Source organism: Glycine soja, chromosome 4 (assembly GCF_004193775.1).
Source record: "Glycine soja cultivar W05 chromosome 4, ASM419377v2, whole genome shotgun sequence".
NCBI classification, from domain to species: domain Eukaryota; kingdom Viridiplantae; phylum Streptophyta; class Magnoliopsida; order Fabales; family Fabaceae; genus Glycine; species Glycine soja.
The window spans coordinates 49069246-49083677 of NC_041005.1; the positions used below are offsets into that span (position 1 = coordinate 49069246).

General features: G+C 34.9%; 3 protein-coding genes across 3 annotated transcripts; all 3 read right to left on the bottom strand.

Annotated features, from left to right (window-relative positions):
• Positions 1–3604: 3604 nt before the first annotated feature.
• Positions 3605–7450, bottom strand: LOC114410192 (quinone oxidoreductase-like protein 2 homolog). The gene is made up of 6 exons (XM_028374029.1): positions 7026–7450; positions 6834–6942; positions 6628–6719; positions 6082–6340; positions 5568–5711; positions 3605–3997 (listed from the first exon to the last, which is right to left on the bottom strand). Exons 1-6 carry the CDS (start codon positions 7367–7369, stop codon positions 3905–3907), a joined length of 1041 nt encoding a protein of 346 aa, XP_028229830.1. The 5' UTR covers positions 7370–7450; the 3' UTR covers positions 3605–3904.
• Positions 7451–10199: 2749 nt separating this feature from the next.
• LOC114410193 lies at positions 10200–11815 on the bottom strand. Its single transcript, XM_028374031.1, has 2 exons — positions 11131–11815; positions 10200–10915 (listed from the first exon to the last, which is right to left on the bottom strand). Exons 1-2 carry the CDS (start codon positions 11585–11587, stop codon positions 10371–10373), a joined length of 1002 nt encoding a protein of 333 aa, XP_028229832.1. The 5' UTR covers positions 11588–11815; the 3' UTR covers positions 10200–10370.
• A 230-nt stretch (positions 11816–12045) lies between these two features.
• On the bottom strand, positions 12046–13944 carry LOC114410194. Its single transcript, XM_028374032.1, has 4 exons — positions 13395–13944; positions 13254–13312; positions 12558–12614; positions 12046–12483 (listed from the first exon to the last, which is right to left on the bottom strand). Exons 1-4 carry the CDS (start codon positions 13890–13892, stop codon positions 12384–12386), a joined length of 714 nt encoding a protein of 237 aa, XP_028229833.1. The 5' UTR covers positions 13893–13944; the 3' UTR covers positions 12046–12383.
• Positions 13945–14432: the final 488 nt, after the last annotated feature.

Sequence of the window (14432 nt, forward strand, 5' to 3'; positions counted from 1 at the left end):
TCAGCCAACATTTTCATCTACAATTTGGCTAATCTTTACAATGCTTCAGTATAAAATTGACCTCAGCAGTGGTACACAATTTTTTTCCCAACAAATTGAACAATTGTATGCATTGAGGATAAAGTACAAACGAATATCAGAATTGCCTTCCCCCAATAAGGTGACAGGTAGTTCGAAACCTTCAACTGGGTTAGAGCATTCCTTTTCCATTTCTATTGCTGCAACCTGATATGCAAGATCATGCACGATGGAACTGCAAAAAAATTATTGGCGTTTCCTTTTCAAGTGTCATGCTTCTAGTGTTGCCTGCGCCTTGGCACCCCACTGTAACTGTTAAACATCATAGTAGATGCTTGAGAGTTGAGATATGAATTCAATTTCATATGCTTGAATTAGTCCAAAATGCTTCCTAGCAATTTTCAAGTACTATGCATGTGTAAGTGCAAGTTAAAATAAAAAGAGAAAGAGAAGCACCTTAATTTCAATAATCAATTTATACATTATCCTAAATACAATTTTTCAAGTACTATTATATGCAAATACCACAACTTTAAATCAAAATCAACAAATAAAAAGATGAAATTGGGAATTTGGAATATGATCCTTCTTTTGTCGCCAATCCTCATCCCTGATAAAAAAAAAGTAAAAACAAAAGAAAACCACAATAAGTATAATAAAGAATAACATTAGACAACATAAAATCTTATTACATATATTACCTTTGATGAGTTGGCCTACACCTGCAAATGCAAAATGAATTAGGTGAAGCATATTATTATATAAAGGAAAATCTCAGCAAAATCAACACAGTACACACCAACCATTGTCGTATCACCCTAGCCATGATATTTAAGTTCTCCTCCACAAGAGAAATTTACAAAAATGGATTCAAACTGGTTACCCACAACATATATGTTTGATCTCGCCAAGTAATCAGTTAAGCATAACCACGTGAGAGACGAAAAACTATTTAATATAGCAAAATTTGGAAAGCGAGAACTTAACCATGGCGCTTGGGTTCCTCTCTTTTTTATGTACCCGCTACCAAGAAGCTGACATACCAGTTCAATCAAACTTACCATTATAACTTGGGAAAGGCATTGACCCCTCTTAAAGATGAAGGTGTATTGATCATGGGTTCACAAGTTGAGAGCACTTGATCGTGATCCTAATGCCGCGGCTTCTCCATGGGCTCTAGAATTTGATAATTAGTCGAAAGAAGCTCTTCTTGATGTTCAAATTTGCAAAATGCATAGTTGACTTTGTTATGGATGTTAAGCCATTCAATGTCTTAGAGTTTGGCTCTTCATTTTCAATTGCCTTTCTAGATACGAAGATGTAAATCATTATTATGAGCAGTGAATTAAAATCAAGGGTGAATGCTAAGCAAACTAGCTGTGATGTGTTTGTGACTTTACCAACCGGGGTGCAAGCTAAGCAAACTAACCATATATGGTTCAAAAGTATGTATTAAAACAGGTTGTACTGCAATTATGCTTGGGATTTTGCTCATTCTTCATGTATTAAAATCAAGGTCTGATAACTGCATCCTTGCATGTTGGATTTCCTGTTCTTTTCTGAAGAGGCCAGCTAATATGAATGTGTATTCAGTGTGTCTGAGTGGATTTTAATTGGTCGGCAGCAATTTACTGTGATGATCCAAGAGAAGACTGATTTATGAAACATGGTGTGCTCTAGAACTCGTTGGCACATAATATTGGTGCAATATTTTGGGAGGTTTAGGCCTAGGGGAAGTATTTCTTTGATACTACTGGCACTCAAATTCGCAAAGGGAGCCTTTTAAACATTAAATTATTAACTTTGACCCATCTTATCAAGAGGAAAGGCTAATTAAGTGATAAACCTACATATATTCGTGCAGAAAATGGAATGTGGAAATGCTCATTTCCACTGCAGAGCCAGGTTTGAAGAAGGGTGAATCGGATTTGGATTTGCCTTTGTCCACCATTCTCACTTCCTGCCTGCCTTGGGTTTTTGCAATTTGATCTGTACTTTGAAGATTTATCGTGGGTTTATCTGTTATCAAAATTTCCATAGGGTGATTTATTTAATATTTGTTATAAATATTTACTCTTTTTTTTTTAATTTGAACTTCTAAAAAAGGATTACTCCATATGATTAGACTTAAATAATTAAAATCAAAATTATTGATTTTATTTTATATGGATTACAATACAATTACAATGACTATATACTCTAATTAAATCTATCAATTAAGTAAATACATTTTATATTCACAATAAGAAAGTTATTGAATCTTTCATGAATGTTGATTTTATAAAATACGATATTCATCAATTATCGTTATCAATCAATTAATTTTCTATCTTTTTTCCATCTAAATTCCATTAATATTTTTGTTCCATCTAATATATCAAATTTCCATCTAAATTTCATCAATATTTTTTTAAGATGATTTTAACCAATCAATATATCAATCAATCATTATATAAAAATACAGTTACCAACTAAAATTGTTGGTAGTCGTGTCACCATCTGCAATTTTTTTTCTGATTTTTTCGTATCCCTCATTTTCCTACCATTAATAATTATTGGCACAACCACAGTCTTTATATATAGAAATTTAATAGATTTATATTTCTCCTTCCAAATTTTAATAACCAAATTAAAATATTATATGGTGATTAGCTTTATATTTTAAAATAATATCGTGATAAGCAAATTTGAAAATATTATTTTGAATGTTCTGATAATCTGCACAATATATTGATTATTTTAAAAATTCAAGAAGAAAAAAATTATTTTTTTCATATATACCAATCATTGATTATGTGACTAATTTTAACAATGATAGAAACGAAGAGACTTAATATTTTAATAAAATTATTAACAGATTTTTCTGCCATTTTTTTTTATAGAAATTCAAGTCACATCAATAATCATAGAGAAGAGGTTAAAAAATTATTTACGGATAGGGTCACCCACATAGTCCAGACTCCATAGTATTACTGTTTTTATTTTATAGATGTTAGAGTGAGACTAGCGGCCATCACAAGATAACTAAAGAACAACCTCTGGATAAATTTCTCAAACTAGGTTATTTTTAGAAACTAATTCTCAAAAGAGGATTGTTTTGAAACTTTTTCTAGGGGGTCTGTTTTTTAAGGGGACTCGCCAGTGGGACTGGCGAGTTGGACACGTGGCGACGCCTGATGGACTCGCGAGTTACTGTCCACGTGGCAGGTTCCGCCACTCGTACTGGCAAAATGCTTTTTTACGGAAAATTTTTTTTTAACTTCAAACGGGTATAACTTTTGATAGGAATGTCCGTTTGAGGCCCATAATATGTCAAAATGCTCGAAATTGAATGAAGAATCCCTTGGCAAATTCCCGAAGGAGATTTGGTCAACTCATTTTCCCAAAAAATGTCTCTAAGTAGCTCAAAAATAGGATTTAAGATTAAAAAAATGGATGGTTGAATCTTAAATCCATTGACACTTGGCAAAACGTGGCCAGACAGTTTTAATATATCTATTGATGAGATGCTTGAATGGTTTAAAGAAAACCAGAAAATAAAATGAATCAAACAACCGGTGGTACCTAAGTTTTTGTATCATAGAAGTACGTAAAAAATTAAGTCTCTCATTAACAATAGAGTAACAGCTTTGAAACATTGTATAGAAAATTTTCTGTAAGCAGTACTACAACTTGAAAAAAGAAAATCAATCTTAGCAACAACGTAAAGATTTTACATAACAATGTGAGGGCTTCAAGGGTAATATTTTTTTTCCACATAATTTGACAATGATTGCTCCTTTTATTTTGTTTCCGTACATTAACATCTCTGGGTTGCTAATATAGGCCTTCAATCCTTGTGTACCCAGAACAAATTATTCAACCATTTAGCATAATTTTGGCAGGATCACAACTTAGATCTTGTAGGTTTTTCATCAAAAACAATCATCACCTTCCCAATAACTTTCCTATCTTTGATGGCAGAAAAGGCGAGGTAGGCCTGCAAAGATAAGAAACTGTTCACACCAGATTGTACTAGCCCCCATCAAAATTAAAAATCTATGAAGCACAAAAATAGACAATGAGGCAAGTGATACGAATTTCTAAATATATATCAATTTCTCATATATACATACATACATACATATATATATATATATATATATATATATATATATATATATATATATATATATATATATAATATGATACTTCAATCAATGTATGAAAATGATGTAAGAGAAAAATGTGTTTTTAGTCTTTATACTTTAGCTCAAACGTAGTCAAAAACCCTTTGCTTTCACATCAATGAATTTGGTTCTCAAACCTTAAAAACATGTGGATTCAGTCTCTCCTCTCTAAGAACTTATCATGTTTTTTAAAGTTAGGAGGGATTAACTACTCGTCACTGACATTACAACCAGTAAATTAGAATATTTAGATAAATGCTTTTGTCATCTTGAAGCCTATATTTCAGAGACACATGTATAACCTTTCCTATTTTCCACCATGACCTAATTGCTAATTTTAACCTGATGAAACAGGACCCCCAAGAAAATAACATTCAACTACATATTATGAACAGATATTTATATCTTCAATATTCCCACACATATCTTCCATACTGAGTGCCAAACGGCTATCTAATTTTGCAGAACAATAAAGGAAACTATTTTTCTAGACTCAAGGTTCTTTTTTTTTCTGTTAATATCTCTCAAAAAAAGCTTTGTCCATTCTGTTATTATTACAAATATTACTCTAAAATGTTTCCAATTTTCATTGCATACACATGCTGGGTTCCTTGATGAAAATCCTGTCTATCTACTAAGCTATATGGTGTGCTGCTATAAAGAACAAAAAAAGCCATGTTTTAGCTTTACCATGTCTACATCAGACAAAGGAAATTCACTTATGCCTTTCAATGTTTTCCTTAAAAGAGGGACCTTGGTAATTGCCAATTTGATTGCAAAGTGGTAACGAAGCAAAAGTATGCAACTAATTTTTTTTTCATATTTTCTTTAATCCCTATGTCACTACGAAGAAATCAAATAGATCCTTTATTTCACCTCCTTTCTTGACTTTAGCCTAGCTCAATACTTTTCAAAGACTTGACCTCGAACTAAATGACCCCAGTGACCAAGTCTCTTTTCAATAACTATACTACAATCTCTGATGGTGTCTTAGTATAAGTGTATAAACTAGGCAAATCTCATGACAATTCCATATCACGAGTCGTATAACACTTAAATGAGCAACACAACAACTGCAGTTTGAAAGAGTAGCATTAAACCAGCGCCCAAACCACAATAGTGATGGACAGATAACAACCATTGCCACTCCATGTGGCAAGTTAAACTGAATTCACTGTTGAACCTGATTACCTGAATATGGCCACTAAATATGTTGATTTAGCTGTAGTGAATAGAGAAATATACTTCCTTGTAAAGGGTTACAGCAGCAGTAAAATCTCTTTAAAATAAATGGTTAAGTCTTGGAATATGTATAGAATTAAAGAAAAGAGAAAGAGAGACACAAATTAGTAGAAAAGTTTTAACAAAGAAATTCCTGACCTCTGACAAGGGGTAAGAATGAGAAATATGGATGGAAATCAAGCCTCTTGCCAACCAAGACAGTAGCTCCTTGAGTGAATCTTCGAGAACACCTGGGCGGTGTATTTTATAGCTACCCCAGTAAAGCCCATGCACTGTCCAATTCTGGTACAATAATTTTTAATAAAAGCAATCATAACCCAGAAATCATAACCAAAAACTTATACCAGCTATGGCAGAATTAATGTGAATATGTAATGCAGGCAGCAAAACCCAAGAAATAAGTTTAAAGATCCAAAGTTATTGGGTTTAAGGGATCCAATCAATGTGGCAGCCAATTGTCTGGCACTCTCAGTTGTGCTTCCCCCCACATCCCTTTCTAATTAATTTCAAATTATGTCTTGCGCAATGTGATTACAAATTTAATAGTTTATGTGAATAAAGCATGATCAGATTAAGCAACAAGCATAAAATAATTTAGCAAATGAGGTTAGACAAGATAAATTCATGGTCTGAAACATCATTCCGGCCATACCTTAACAAGAGCTATGTTAGCAGGGATGACAGGAATTTCTCCACTCGCAAAACCAATTATGAGAATGTGAGCTCCCCATTTCAGAAGCCGCAAAGATTCTTTAGTGAGCTTGCCTCCAACTGGATCATACAGGACATCAATTCCCTTAAGCCTTCTAGCCTGAAGGAACTGTTTGATACTCTGAGTAACATTTTCATTACCCAAGTCCACCACATGATCAACCCCAAGAGATTTCAAGAGCTGCACCTTTTCAGCTCCCCTGACACCAGATCATGCAAAAAAAAAGACTCAACTCCAAGGGATATAGTTGTTTGTGACGTGAGACAAGGATTCACATTCAATGTGCCTCATAAAGTGTAATCTAGCTAAAACAAATTGTGACGTGAGACAAGGATTCACATTCAACGTGCCTCAGAAAGTGTAATCTAGCTAAAACAAACACAACCTTAGTAGATGGAGATAACTAGTAAAATGCCATTATGTCATTTTATGTCATATCATATGCAACCCATATATATAATAAAGTTTAAAAAAAATATTCACTACCTAGCAACAGCAATGACAATGGCCCCACATGCTTTTCCAATTTGCACAGCAGCAAGTCCCACACCTCCAGCTGCACCCAAAACCAACAACACCTACAACACAATTCCACAACCCACTTAACCACACAAAAAGACAGAACAATAAGCATTACCAATTACCATACAACCATGCATATTGTGGGACTTAATAGATACATACACACATACCTGACCGGAGCTCAATTGGGCCCTATGAACAAGTGCCACGTGAGAAGTGCCAAACGCCACAGCAAGTGCTCCAGCAGCAACAAGATCACAACCTTGAGGCACTCGAAACCTTAAAAAGACAACAACTTTACATTAAGAAATTCTGAAAAAACCAACATTAAAAGGTAGTAGCAGGAGCAAACGGAATCTCACAACTGGGACTGGTCAACGACGATGAACTGAGCGAAGGAGCCGAGGGCGGCGAAGGAGCAAACGGCGTCTCCGACTCGGAAGTTGGAAACTTTGGGGCCAACAGCGTCGACGAAACCGGAAAAGTCGGAGCCCGGGATGAAGGGCAAAGAGGGTTTCTCTTGGTACTTGCCCAGTATCTGCAAGTAGTTGGCGAAGTTCAAGCTTGTGGCTTTGATTCTCACTCTTACTGCAGTGGGAGAATCGAGTTGGGGAATTGGGTGATTCTTTGACAGAACTATTGGGCTATTGTTGTCTTCCAAAGATACCGTTGGATCACCCAGTTTTCTGCACAACAGTGCCTCCATTTTCTCTCTGTTGTTGTTGTCTTGGATTTACCAGAGGATTATTTCAAGTAAAAAAGAACTAACAAAAACAAGAAAAAGAAAATGACGTCAAGGGAGTATACAAATAAAAACAAAAGAGATACAATAATTATTGGCCGAAACAAGGTTACCAACTTTCGATCAAATTCTAAATTAGTTAGCTCTCTTTCTTTCTACAAAATGAAGGATCAAGAAAAAAAAATTAATGATTAAAAAGTAAAACTTATCAGAAACGTGTCCTATTCATAGTCGAAGTTAATATGTTGGTAGTTTTCATAATTGAAGTTAATTAAAAGAAGAAAAAAAACAAACAAAAATAGCTTAATTTCTATACCATAAAAATCTTATAGTGTGAAGTTAAGATAATATAAATTATGGTTAAATTTAACAAATTTATTATACATAAACCAAATTGAACAAATAACTAAGTGTTAGATGTGTGGGATTATTTTAATTATGATTCTATTGGACTTGAATAAAATTATTTTTACATGTTGTTTAGGGGGAAAAAATTGAATTGAACGATAATATTTTATAAAATACGCATGAATCATTTAATCCACAAGGAACTAAATTAAAGAAAAAATAATCATATATTCATAACATTTTCCTTAAATATCTTGTTTCTGTCAAAACTAGTTAATGTAATACTGTCAGCTTTCCGTGGCACTGTTGTTTACTTATTTCAGTGTTGCTGGTAGTTGTATTGTATTATATCCGTTTGAAAAGCATAAAGCTTGAGCTGATAGGAAATTGGAGCAATTGGGTTGAGATGATGATGGTAAGGATAGGGATGTGTTATGGGGAACTGGGTTTGCTTACCCCTTCTACTTCTACTCTTTGTTTATCCCATCGCTGCAATAACTCTACATTTTCACATCCTTCTCCTCTAATATCTCCGAACTATGCTACTCACAATCACAACAAACGATGGCATTTTCCGTGCTTGCTACCCTGCACTTCATTAAATTACTAAATGCTGAGAAGTTGATTTTAGTGGGGTATGTGAATATTCTATCTTCTGTTCTGTTAAGTCCTTTATTTTTCTCGGGTATCAGGCAGTTTTCAACAACACAAGTAAAGCATACTTCCCGCTGTATTTATAAGATGACAACTGAATAGGTGATTATAACTTATAAGTTTCATCCCTGCATCTGGATATGTATTTGTTTGATTATCTTACATTTATGAGTTCTGCATTAATTTGATTGTCATTTTTCAAACCATAATTGTTAAATCGATCAGCTTTTCTTTTTCACCATTCTGAAGTAGTAGTCATGGTAATACAAAATCAGATGTTTTCCTTTTTTTCATCTTAACCTTTGTCCATTGAAGCAGATCTTAGTGCTGTATAGATTATTAACAATGCAAATAAATATATGCTTATATGCCTCTGCACCATAGTCCCTTTTGTAGAAGCTGAGATGTCTCCAAAATGACGTGCCAGGCACTCAGCTGGTTCACTTATAGCAGTTAATACTTATTTTGAAGCTCCGGAATGTGTTGCTGCTCTGATCCTAGTTGCCCCAGCAATTTTTGCCACACTTACTACACCGAAAGTTGTTAAAGAAAATCAATCAGGACATGATAACCAAACGATAGAAGACAACAGTTCCATCAGAAATTTAGTGGCAATGAATAGGTTAACTGATCTATGCTCTCACCAGAGATTAATCAAGATGGAGTGAGGCTCAATGGCTCACACCTTATTTATTCTCTGTTCAATCCAGTCAATACTTCTGTGTTAAGATCAAATCTGGATCATTAAAATGTTAAGTTGACAGAATCTAACTGCTAAGTGCCAACCTTTGTTACTAGAGATTTTCTATAAACTGGGAAAATCAATTAGCACATATTTTTTATTTATTAATTTGTTATTTAGTTATTTGTTTATTTCCTTGGATTTATGTGTTATTGTTCCCATATTCATGTTGAATGATGCAAATCTTTCCAGTAGCAATCTAAATCTGCTTGATAGCTGAGTTGAATATTGAGCATAATTGGCGATGGTTGTTTGAATAAGCAGTTATGATTGCAACTGGTGATACTGACCGAAAAGTCCCTTCATGGAATGCTGAGAGACTTTCACGAGTCATACCAGGAGCATCGTTTGAAGTAATTAAGCAATGTGGCCATCTGCCCCATGAAGAAAAAGTGGAGGAGTTCATTTCAATTGTTGAAAACTTCCTAAGGAGATTAGTGAGTGATTCAAACGAACAATATCTACAAGAGGCAATTGCATAGAAGATTCATATAATATAGGCAGATGCTAATGCAGTTTGATAAAATGGACAAAAATCACTGAAGGCATATTGATGCACACTCATTAAATTCATCAAGCTCGGTGATCTCTATCTAGAAGTTGGAAAAATGCTGATAAGCAATAACCTATAACTCATTTTTACACTATATCGCTGCTAGCTTGCTATAGTACTTGAAATCCTCTTTATGTTTACCTGAATGAATGATCTGTAACTACGTTCATATCATAGGCCATTGAACCTAACATAGACATCTCTCGGATGTAAAAAGACTTATCATTTAACAAGTAATTTCTAAATTATATATTTGATTTTGGGATGTGGATAACTGCAGGCATTGCAGTTCATGATCGAGACATTCAATTTTTGAATTGCAGTTTTTCTTTTAATTTAATATAGAATAAAACATATTAATAGACAGGATCTCGTGCAGTTCATCATCCATGATTTTGATGTTAAGCTACCTTTTTTCTTGTGTCAAAAATGTTAGCATGAAGCTATTAAAGAGAACAAGTTCTCACTGAAAGAAAATATTGCCAGTTAGAAAGAAATGTAGTAAACAACTTTATCTTTCAGCCCTATCATATCAAAGAAACTCAGCATTTTTTTTAACAGAATTATACTTAAGAATGTGAAAGTGGAACCTATTACAATGACATGTAGGTTTTGCTGGTATGCTGTGTTCAGCCAAATACAATTACTTAAAGCTGATCAATGCTTGATCAGAAAGCAGGATCAATTCCTCTGTTGAAGCTAGAATCTCCTATGCCCGGAGGAACATCAAATCCTGACATGAAGTCATCACCAAATATTATAGCACCAGCAGCTAGTGCTCCAGCACCTAACCCCATTGCAACTCCTGCAGGTACCCTCTGACCAGGAGCTTCCCTGGATGTTGACATCTCTGTGTAGCTTGGAGACAAGCCATCATTTCTTGGGAGAAAAGTTGGAATATAGCCAACATTTGATGGTGGGGGTGGTGGAGGAGGCGTTATTGTTCTAGGCAGTAGATAGCTTGGTCCAGCCACCTCATGGTAGCTTGGTTCACCCATCTCATGGTTGCTTGCTTCACCCACATATGGATCATAATAGTCTGTAGTGGCGAATGGCACTGAATGGTAGTCTGGGACATTTGTTTGTACATGATCTTTTTCTGGCTGATGAATTGAAACTTGGGGCTTCTGTGGATAGACTTGCCTTATTCCTTCCTCTATGGTCAACTGGGTACCATCACCATCATCTAAGAGCAAAATTCCTTCCTTGCTACCTACAGAACAAATTTACGGCACCAGATAATGCCAAGAATTTTCCAAAAAAACTAGGGTTAAACTTAAAGCATACCTCTCAACTTCCTATTAAACTAGGCAATCCATTGTAAGGATGCTGAAATAAGAGCTCGCTGAAAGGAGAGAAAAAATTATGATTGTAGATGTAGAAGAGCAGCTACATTGATAGGTTGTGAAATATGAAATTATCATATACCTGGGTGGGAATTTGGCTCTTTCTTTTTGTCAGAAATACGAATTAAAATATCAATGAAACCTCTTGGTTTGCTGGATTTTTTCTTTCGTAATTGGTAGCTTCCAACTTCCTTTTGCCTAGGTTTTGACACCTCAGAATTCTTTACCCGCTTGACAAGAAACTCTCTCAGAAAAACTGTTGCTGAGCCTAGAAGCTTTTCCGTGAAGAAAACGGGGTCTATACTGTAAACTTCCACGTTCAGTGCCAAATCTTGGATGTTTGACACCGAGTCATCAACAGGAATGACAAACTTGATTCTCCATACAGGATTTGCATTCCCAGAATTAACAACTTTGGTGCAATATTTGCTATTATGATCAATCCACCCAACAGCAAACCATTGACGCTTCCAAAGTGAGGTTGAAAGCTGGAGTCCATGTGCAGATATCAAGCAGACCTCCACCCATATAATCCCCATAGAAAGTGCAGGAAAGAAAAAATGAGATGTTCAAGGGATGATGTCTCCTGTAAGCTTCTTTAGATAAGGATTGGGCAGCAAAAGAAATGAACGTGTTTTACGTTTCGAAGGATACTTTACTTTGATATCAGAATTTTTTTTATACCAAAACTCCGTTTGGAGGTGCCCTCATGGCTCATGCCAAGTTGCTAACTTTTCCCCCCTTGTTATAAGTGCATCATCACAGCGACAGGTATCTTCTACACTCGTATTAGTCTCTCAAAGTTAAAAAATAGGCCATAGAGTGCAAACACCTTTACAATAGTTCTCTGAAGATTTTTTTTTTTTTTTACCAAATTAGTCTCTCAAAAAGACAAATCCGTTATCAAATGTATTTATATTTGTCACACCACTTCTTTAGTCTTTTATACAGATACATTTTACAAGAGACTGATATGAGAAACAAAATTTTAACGGACTGACGTGAAGACACAGATCTTTAGACAGACAATTTTGGCAGTTTATTCCATATTCGGTTGTGCTCTGTACAAAAAATGTATTTTTCCAGAAGCCACAAGTTTTCCCACGTTTGCACTGAAACATGTTTTACCTATCCATCAATTGAATTTAGATCTACAATGAAATGACTTAAAAAATGGCAATGTTGAACCTCCTCTAGCTGATCAAGCAACAATCTTGTTCATTGTTATTTATAAAATGCAGCTTGACTCTTTTCCTTGAAGATTCGTAGGAGGGTTCCTCAATAATAGGTGGAATCAACAATAGGCAATAGCTTTCGGCCTGCACGTGTAACTGTCTATTCACCTTCCTGGATTGTTAATGGAGCAGTTCTCCTGTACATCATGGTAGTAGAGCCCAAAATGTCATTGCCAAATCCACACGCCTCAAAAAATAACCTGACAAAAGTTAAGAACATCATGTGCTGTCCACAAAGGTATAAGATCAAGCACTCTAGAGGACAATGAACAACCTTTCATTCCCCGAACAAAGGGCTGCTATGTCATAGATGTCTCTATTTGTAAGCATTCTGCAAAAGGATGAAATCATATTAAGACATTTGAAGATTCACGTGTCTATCTGTAATGAAATAAAAATAGCAAGTACCAGCACACTACAAAGGTCTATGGCCAAGAAAAAAAGTACAATGATAACAGCATGTGATCAATCATAAAGATAACAATGCTACAACCGGTAGACTTGCATGATCAATAATTGTTAGTATGACTTTTAAAGAAGTTATGATAAAAGTATGAATGTCACTGGATGGTATTGTAAAAGCATGATTGTCAACTAATTAGAAATAATCGTTGGTGTGTAACTTTTAATAATTATTATAAAAGTTACAACAAACTTTTAGTAACAGTTTGTGATATAATAACCTGTGATCGGATGATAATGTAAAAACCTATATGTTGTCATTGCATATACTATTTACTCTTTTCTATATTAATCTTCAATCAAAATTGAAATTTCACCTCAATAACCTGTGCCAGTCTCTACCAAAAAGAAACACTAATTCTAATTGAAAAGTCGCTCCAAAATTGGCCAAGTAACTTCGACTAAAGTTTTATTTTATCCATTCAAAACAAAAGTTCTATATCTGCAACAACTGAAGCATAACAATAACTTGATGATTAAGAGTTAAGTCTCGTCCACAACTGCATACCTAACAATTTTTTTAACTATCATCTGACCAATTCCCATTCTCTGCAGGGAAGGAATAACCTGCAAGACACTGAACCAAGTTGATACACTAACTAAGAACGAGCGTTTATTCATTTTCTTTCTTTCTTTCTTTTTTCATTACCATGACATCGTAAATAGAAGCGGTGAGGCCATAATCGGAAACGGCGCGGCCAAACCCGACCAATTGATCGCGTGAAGGAGAAACCGGCATGAAAATATCCGCGATTGAAGACGACGATGAATTCTGATGGAAAACGGCGTTTACATGTTGGGGGTTGTAGAAGACGGAGACAAGAACGGCACTATGAGACAGTGCAGTGCGGAGCTTGCGGATATCCACGGGTTCGGGTCGGGTAGGGAATCGGTGGGTAGAGTGGTTGCAATCAGCGAAGAGGTCTCGGAGACGGTGCGGGTCCACATGGCGTGGGTCGGTGGAAATGTAAATTGGGAAAGGTGGTTTTGATGATAGCTTCTTCGTCTTCTCGAGCTGAGAGCTTTTGCTTGTTCTTCGCCTTACCCATTTTAATTCCATGTATTTGGAACCGAAACCCTCTATCATGTGTTTCTTCAACTGTAACTGTGTCTGGGTTTGTGCTGCGACTCTCATTATTGTCACCATTTCTGTTCTGTGTGTGCTTGGGCAACGCAAGAAGTTTGGAGTGGATAATGAAACTGGATTTTGCTACCTTTTAGGCGAGCCAGGTGGGACTCTAATTTCCACCAATGTTTGATTTTTTTGTCTTCTTTTTCTTTTCTTTACTAGAATATTTAATTAATTTCTTGTATATTATTACACTTTCAAATATTACATTTTCACATTTATTTTCACATTAAGTGATGAAAAGATATGAAATGGAATAAAAGTGTGAGGTGAAAAGAAGTGAAAATGGATAAAAGATAATAAAAGAAAAATTACTTTAGTTAAGAAATTAAAAGATAAAGTATTTAATGTGAAAATTATAAAATAATGAAAAAAATTGAGTAAAGTAATTTTTTATATTTCAACAAAAATATTTCACATTTTAATTTCTTAACTAATACTCTTACGACTTTAGCATTTTAGCATTTACATATAGAGGGCAAACAATCAAGGTTTTTTTTTTTGCAATTTACCATTTGGGGATAAATTTTAAAATAATACAGCCAAAGGGATAAGTTG

Bases quoted from the DNA above. Each gene is read 5' to 3' on its own strand.
- LOC114410192 (XM_028374029.1), bottom strand. From the start codon at position 7,369: ATGGAGGCACTGTTGTGCAGAAAACTGGGTGATCCAACGGTATCTTTG. The intron at 6,943-7,025 runs GTGAGATTCCGT...TGTCTTTTTAAG, and splicing joins GTCGTTGACCAGTCCCAGTT to GTTTCGAGTGCCTCAAGGTT. The intron at 6,720-6,833 runs GTATGTGTGTAT...ATTGTGTTGTAG, and splicing joins CCCAATTGAGCTCCGGTCAG to GTGTTGTTGGTTTTGGGTGC.
- LOC114410193 (XM_028374031.1), bottom strand. From the start codon at position 11,587: ATGGGGATTATATGGGTGGAGGTCTGCTTGATATCTGCACATGGACTC. The intron at 10,916-11,130 runs GTATATGATAAT...TTTGTTCTGTAG, and splicing joins AGAGCCAAATTCCCACCCAG to GTAGCAAGGAAGGAATTTTG.
- LOC114410194 (XM_028374032.1), bottom strand. From the start codon at position 13,892: ATGGTGACAATAATGAGAGTCGCAGCACAAACCCAGACACAGTTACAG. The intron at 13,313-13,394 runs GTAATGAAAAAA...AGTGTCTTGCAG, and splicing joins CTTCTATTTACGATGTCATG to GTTATTCCTTCCCTGCAGAG. The intron at 12,615-13,253 runs GTATGCAGTTGT...ATCCTTTTGCAG, and splicing joins ATAGTTAAAAAAATTGTTAG to AATGCTTACAAATAGAGACA.